The sequence below is a fragment of the Montipora capricornis genome, chromosome 4 (assembly GCF_036669925.1).
Source record: "Montipora capricornis isolate CH-2021 chromosome 4, ASM3666992v2, whole genome shotgun sequence".
Taxonomy (NCBI): Eukaryota; Metazoa; Cnidaria; class Anthozoa; order Scleractinia; family Acroporidae; genus Montipora; species Montipora capricornis.
This window is the reverse complement of record NC_090886.1, coordinates 30771775-30779274: the sequence shown is the minus strand read 5'-3', so window position 1 is coordinate 30779274 and position 7500 is coordinate 30771775. Positions and strand designations below refer to the sequence as shown.

Here is a 7500-nt window from a genome sequence, read left to right as displayed (position 1 = left end):
CCGTAATGTGGAGCAAGACCAAAACAGACAGTGCGGTGATTGACTGCTACCCGGTGGAAGAAAAAGATAAAGAAGAGACTCCTCTTCCAGCCTCAAGAGCAAGAGCTAAACGAAAACTGGTGAGTGTTCTGCTTTTGGAATTGGTTTATAATTAAAATGTAGTGGTGTGAATGTGAGTGGAAAAATAGCCTGGGCGGAGGTAGCCAAGTTAAACACGAAGCCGCGCTATAAAAGGGCATAAGCTCCTCCCCCCAATTTGAACGAGGAGCAAAATTCAATATGGCGGATGATGCGATGAACTACCGTTTGGTCCGTCAACGAATGATTCTGGCCTTAAACACCCCAAACATGTTATACAAAGACTTAATAAATGTTCTTGATCCGAATCTTGAAGTGCAAGTCTTTGTTGCATTTACAAGAAGTCTGTATCGCACGCAAAACACGGCTCACAGCAGAAGCATTTGAATCTCGCGCTATTTTCGTTGGGGCCTTCTTGACCAAACGTTTCCCCACCGGTCACTGGAAGGGTTTGCGAATCTGGTACGTGCCTGCAGATGTTAGAATCTTGTCAAGCAGTTTCAAACACAGTGTATGCGTAATTCCAAAGCTTTGGAAAGAGATTGGCGGCCATAATTCCGTGTAAAGCGTTTGTACTTCTGTTTTCGTTTGCAAGTTCTTTTCTAGAGTGCCTTAGTGATTGTCTTAGCGAATTGCCATGTTGGGGTCTTGTCCACCATCAAAGAAAAGCAAAATCGAGAGAAACAAACAAACAAACGCCAAGAGAGATCCCGGGAAGCGAAATCCCCATTTCAGTCTGACTGTCGAAGTAAAAGCGGGAGACGAGAAACGATTGGAAGATCTTCGCAGTCGACTAAATCATGCGAAATCGCTTCTTGGAATTGATCGGAAAACCTCGTCTACCCAAAATGCTGATCTCCTAGAAGCTTTATTATCGTACTTTGAGCTAGTGAAACCCTCAGCTGCTACTCAATCATGGCCAGGTTCTTCGCCACCTATGACTGAGAGTCCGGCGGAAGAACAACAACAACGACGACGGCCACAAAAAAGACAGATTTATGTTAATGCTAAAGTGGATGACCCATGTTTCGTTTGCACTGGCGAATCCTTGAGGTCTTTGGCCAAGTACTTCTCAGAGAATCAAAACTGCGAATTTTGTGGTGCATTGAAGGCATGGTTCCAGGGAAAAGGGATCAAAAACTCTTTTGATACTTGGCATGATAAATGCTAATGAGAGGGAGGAACATGTGCTGTTTTCTGTCATAGGTCACAGTAATGATTACTTGTACCTTGACCTTACCCTGTAGGTACAAAGGGAGTGGCAAGAGACATGAAAAAGGTATGCAGTGGTACGCGTTGTGATGAAGGTATCAAATGGTTCACACAACTGTCTGACAAAGGTAAAGAGATGTTTTTAGTTCAAGATAGGTCTTTTAGGCTGTCCCTTCAAACAACTTTATTTTTGTGTCGTTGCAGCAAAAGCCACCAAAACTCACTTTTACTGGGCCATGAGGAACAATGATGGCACAGCAGCTGGATTTCAGCAGTATCTGTTAAATATTGTGGACCATTATCAGGTAGTTAGTTCCTTATCTAACAAGAATTTAGTCTTCACATTCATTTCCTATTTACATTATTGGGCATTGTTGCACTGCTGTGAATGAAGTGAATCACTGTTTGAATGTAGAAGAAATGACATAGCCCTCATTTAATTTGAAGGATATATCTCCAGGTGATAATAACATGACAATCCAAAATATTATTTATAGTGTTACTTCCCCATAGACACAATTACTTTTTGATTTCCTACTGTTTTCCTGAAGTCTAATATTATTAAATTTTCACAGGGAAAACATGACTTGTGTCACCAAGACTCCAGGTGCAAGCATGCCGGTTACATCTGTAGCAAAAAGGAAGTGTCTGATCCGAAAGCTGTGGATGCATACAGGACTGCAATAATGAAGATCACAATCTATAAGAATCCATCAGATTACCTCCTGGTATGTGTGCAAATTTCCAACCTGACTATACGTTCCATGCAGAAAATCCATTCAGAGAAATTCTATGTACCCCAACACAAGATACTCTTGTGAAGTACTTATCTTTGATTTAGTTTTTTAGGTAGTATGCACGCTATGATAGGTCCTCGGCCACTCTGTATTGCAAAGCACCCACTGCTAAATTTCAGTGTGTGCTTTCACACTTTCTTTGGTTTCCAAGAGATATTACTGACATGCTACCTTGCATGCTGTACTGGTAACCCTCACTATGGCCCTCAAACTCACTTAGGAAAAGGTATGCAACACTTTGTTTGGTAGGGAGAACTTGTGATGCATACCAAGCTTTCTTTGACTATAATTCTTTTCAGTGCCGAGACACCTTTTACATAGAGTCCTTCCATGTTGTTGTGCTCATATATGCCCCCAAGAGGATTCATTTTGGAGATGACACATATGAGATGAGAGTGTCTCTTGCCATATTGGATTGGGTAAGTTTTGTCATTGTAGTGCTTTTGTACTTCGTACATTTTACATACAGCGTCATTAATAATGTATGGCAGTTTACTTGGAGCCATGCGTATCACACTTGGCTGGCTTGAAGCACCTGAATGTACTTTTCAAACTATACAGCCAGTGCTGCAAATATGCAGAGGGATTTTCACACCAGTACATGCCTTTGCATTCATGTATGACTGTGTTAAATTAATTCTGTGCTATGATTGATCAATTTAGTGGGCCTTATAGTGTAGTTCTGACTGCAAAATTCCAAATCTTGCTATTTTAGAATGAGAATGTTGGTCGAGATGTTTATTCAGTGCAATATTATCAGCATTCGAGGCATCCTGGGAGAATGGCTCCCACCAGAGTTCTGCGACCAAAGACCTTTGCATTCAGAGAGGCAATATGGCATACATTGTTTGAAAGAAACAAAATATCTGCTGCTCCACTTACATTGTGAATTGGTTAGTAATCACATAAATGTGGGTAGTTCCCAGTCCACCTCCTTGGTTGCTCCTGCATATAGCTGCAATGTTACTGATCTGTCTTCCACTCTTTGGAAGTGGTAGAGTTGGTATATTCTATGCACATATGCATTATTTCTTTGATATTGACCTTGATAAGCCCCTCAAAGGGGAGTTGTTAACACGCTAAGAAAAATATAATGTTTGATATTTTGTATTTCATTATAAACAGTTGCAATCTGGTCCCTGCTACACACATTCTCTTTTATCCTTGTTTTCGCCAGCACAACACATGTTAATTAAAGCATTCTGAACAGAAAATAAACACCTCCTCTCAGGTTGTTGTTGAAATGTTATCAAAATCCTTATTTATCCTCAGATTGTACATGCAAAGCAGAGTGAAGGTCATTTATATCAACATTATGATTTGCTCGCCCAGCCATTGTAAACCACGGAGGACAGATCACCACACTTGGAACTCTGTGGCCCATTCTGTGAAGAGTTTGTGGGGTTTATAGCCATAACATATTGATTGCTATTTTTGTTCTCATTATTTTGCAGTTGTTGTGACAGTGTTCAAAGAGGAACATATTCCTTATTGATTGTGGAGTAAAGACAAAATATTGACAGATTGTAAAGAAAAAACGGCTCCTTTAGGAGCCACCCGATCTATGAAAGTCAATGACCATCAATTTATTTACCTACATATACTGCACCTCTAAGATTGTTTTTGTAGTAGGGGTGTGAATTTATTATTTTAAACCGTTTCCTCCTAGGAAATAAAATGGCAGGACATACATGTATATCTTGTGCATACATGGGCAATGAACAAGCTGATATGAACACCTGTCAGATTGTTTCCGGACTCTAAATTTTTCGTTTATTACACAAGTTTGACCGTCAAAGTTGTGTATGAAACAACCAAATGACCGCCAAAAGTGACTGTCAAAGTTGTGTATTACACAAGTTTGACCATCAAAGTTGTTTAATACACAACTTTGACGGTCAAACTTGTGTAATAAACGAAAAATTTAGAGTCCGGAAACAATCTGACAGGTGTTTATGTCTTTTTTCTCCATATCATACTTCCAATCAGTCATTGATGTATTCATAACCCCTTTATGTCATATTGTCGCTTGGGAGAATTTTTCACACTTCGACAAAACGTCCGTGCAACTTGTTGATGTGGTTGATTTTTGTATAGGAAAAATGTGCCTATCAGATTAGTTCTTCTAACTATTTCAGTGTCCTAACCTCCACTGTATTTAATCTCTTTTTTTTCACTTTCACCTTGTTATTTTACTCCATAACAATAAGATGTAAATCTTGGCTTCTTTGACTTGACTTGTAGACAATGTTGCGAACTTGGTAAGGATTAAATTTGCACATCAAACGAGACCTAGCAGCCCTGTGTTGGCATTATGTGGAATGTCAAAGGCTGTTGAGGGTTGGGTGTCATGCAATCTTTACACCTTTACTTTTTGTTATTTCTCCAGCAATCGATGAACAGGCCGTGACATTGGACTGGCTCAAGGTTAGCTGCATACTTGAAGAGGTACATGTGATGTGTTCCAGGTTTATAATTTTTGAAAGTGCTGATGTATCATAAATGAAATAAAGTGACAAAATCATGCCGGTGCTAATGTTGTATTCTCTAACTAATACACCCCCTCCCTATGGTAAAACTATAAACACACAGTTTCCAAGTTTCTTCATGTCCGTCGGTGACCACAATACGGTACCCCGTCCGGATTAGGCCATCGCTTCCTAACGTCTTCAACCACGCAGACAGGCATTACTTCATGCACATCATCAATGTAGCAACCCAGGGCCTCTTTCCTCTGCACATAAATAGGGTCACGCCACAACCCTTTCCTTTTTAGGATGGTGTATAATGCTCTGTAGTCTGCCTTTCTTTTGCAATGATTTGTCATACGTGGTGGACCAGAAGCTCGCAGTTTGTCTGGCAGGTTCTCACTCCTAAGAATGCACGGCGAGTTTCGACAAAATATACAGTGTCGATCGTCTAATTCCTCTTCGTGATGGCTTTCGGCGGAAACAACTTCTCGCTGTAGGTCATCGAAACTCCTTGGTTGCTCAAGGGTCACTTGGTCATGAACTTCAGTGGCTTCATGATGTTCTTGTTGCAGACAAAGAAAAAAAAGAAGTTTCCTTTCATATGCATTATTTTCTCGATGAGGTGGTGTAATTGATAACATGAGCATATAAACCCGAGACATAAATACAAGTTGATATAAATATGGCGCCTAATATGAAGTTGTATCGTTGCGAATTGAATCACTCCAATAATTCCCTTAAAACCCCTGAAGTAAAAGCGAAAATTCCATCAAATGACAAGAGACGACGAAACTTAACAGATGTTTTTTTTTTCAAGAAGGCCACACGTAAGTGAATACTGAAGATCATAAATATGTATAATTCACGCTCTGGCGGTTATGAATTGAGACACAAACAGCGCAATACAAAAACAACAAAGAAAGCTTTTGTTAATATTGCGTGCTCAACTTTATAAGTGATAATGTTCTGCTCAAGCCTGTTTTACCTTGAACTGGTTTGTTTTTATTACGGGGCTTCTCCACCTTCACGATCTCGCCACAGTTTATCGTCAGCCAACCTCTCAATTCTTCAATTAGGGATTCATCGAGAAGAATAGTCACCTTAAATAAAACGGTTTTCGAATACATTTGGTTGTTGTACATAATTGGCCAGAACAAATGAACAAAAAAAACACTCATCTCTGCACTCCACTTACCCTTCTAGTGGTGGACTCGTCCGCCATATTGGATTTGATCCGCACTCGTCAGAGTTGATTGGCAAATGAGCCACGGGCTTCCCAGGGAAGCTTCCTTATATAGCGCGGCTTCATGTTTAATTCACATTTTCATGAGTTACCTTGAGTAAATTAACAAGAATGCACATTCTAAGCACCCTGGTACTGCGTTCATGGTTCACGAATTTTACATGCTATCGTTCTTTTGAATGTCGGTTGTTTCGCTAACGAGTCGTTTCGCTAACGTACTGAGACGATTCGCTAATGTGTTCAGTCAATTCGCTAGCGTTGTCAAGTTGTTTAAGTTTATTGAACTTATTATTTATTAAATCTGTTTAAAAAAACTAGCTTGGTAGTGGATAAAAGAACGAAGAATAGTCTATATATGCATTGAGTCTCAGACTAGACGTTAGTGAATTATCTCAGTACGTTAGCGAACTGACTCGTTAGCAAAACGACCGGTACCATTCTTTTGTTGTTGCGTAACAAGTACCGTATTTTTCGGTGTATAAGTCAAACCGATGTATAAGTCGACCCTACTTTTTGAGCCTAAAATTTGACATTTTACTTATTTCTGCTCTTTAAACTGAGTTCCAAATCGTTAGCATTTTGTTGTAAAAAAAGTTCCAAGGATAAAAATCACATCGATCAAGTGACGCACTTCAGCGAGAACTACTTTAAAAATCTCATAATTCAATACTATACATTCACTATAAAGGTATTTTACCAAATACAATTCCCGGACATTAGCAACAAACAGGCAAACATCAACAGAGGAGACGGGGAGACGTAGTTTTCATTGCGACTGCTCATGTTCCGGTGAAAACAATTTTTATTCGGCTGACATTTGTTATCAGCATACTTGTTGATCAAGAAATGGCATCAAACGACTTCAGTCTGTCTTCCAGTTCAGATTGAAGTCTCAGAAATGGAAGATTATGAGTTGGAAGTTGAAGGTTCGCTGAACTCGAGCTCTATAGCGAGCGATGCAGAAGGCACGCAAGAGGCGTGTGCCGACGATCCGAAATGGAAGTAAAGGGATATGGACTCAAAATACAGCTTGCTGCAAAACAAAAACGACACAACAAAACAAGTCTGGCAACAAAAGGTACATGAAACATTTACCGGTAAGCTGGTCGTGATAGTACACGTATCTCTATTCAACCGCCGCGAGTCATTTTCCACTGGCACTGGCTTATCTGGAATTGTTTTCTTGAAAGAAGCCGTTATTCTCAATCTGTATACCCAAGTTTGAAACTTTACTAACATTTCAAGCCACTGAAATAAATATAAAGTTTTCAAAAAAAAGAATACCCGCTGACTGTATTGGATTTACACTGAACACTGTAAACAAAATAACGCTCATCACAGCCAAGCATTCGATACTGTTTGCAGTTCATACAGCGGATTCAGGATGAGCGTTTAGTTCTCGCGTTCGTTGTAATATTGTCGTTAATGTCACACTTTTCATTTAACTCATGAAATTTCGCTTGATCGAACTTACGCTACTAGAATCTGTATTTTCGTTAGTTTGAATAATCGTACACCTGAATTTTCGTTACCATTAACGAAAATACGTCGCCCTCACGTTTCGTTCTACCGAAAAACACGCTGCATTTTCGTTCTGAAATGTTCACGAACTTCCCCAAAAATTCACAGTGAACAAAGAACGAATTTCGTCGAATTTCGTTTGCATTACTTTTGCACAGTTATGTACAACTTCAAAACC

General features: G+C 39.6%; 1 protein-coding gene across 2 annotated transcripts; it reads left to right on the top strand.

Moving 5' to 3' along the window:
• Window positions 1–1206: 1206 nt before the first annotated feature.
• LOC138045918 (uncharacterized) lies at window positions 1207–4611 on the top strand. 2 transcript variants are annotated; one of them, XM_068892555.1, is made up of 7 exons: window positions 1207–1418; window positions 1495–1595; window positions 1866–2018; window positions 2387–2506; window positions 2803–2980; window positions 3360–3890; window positions 3962–4611. In XM_068892555.1, the coding sequence occupies exons 1-5, from the start codon at window positions 1349–1351 to the stop codon at window positions 2974–2976; spliced, it is 618 nt and encodes a 205-aa protein (XP_068748656.1). In that variant the 5' UTR covers window positions 1207–1348; the 3' UTR covers window positions 2977–2980; window positions 3360–3890; window positions 3962–4611. The 2 variants fall into 2 exon arrangements, with proteins under 2 accessions (XP_068748656.1, XP_068748655.1); XM_068892554.1 differs by having other exon boundaries at window positions 2803–3890.
• Window positions 4612–7500: the final 2889 nt, after the last annotated feature.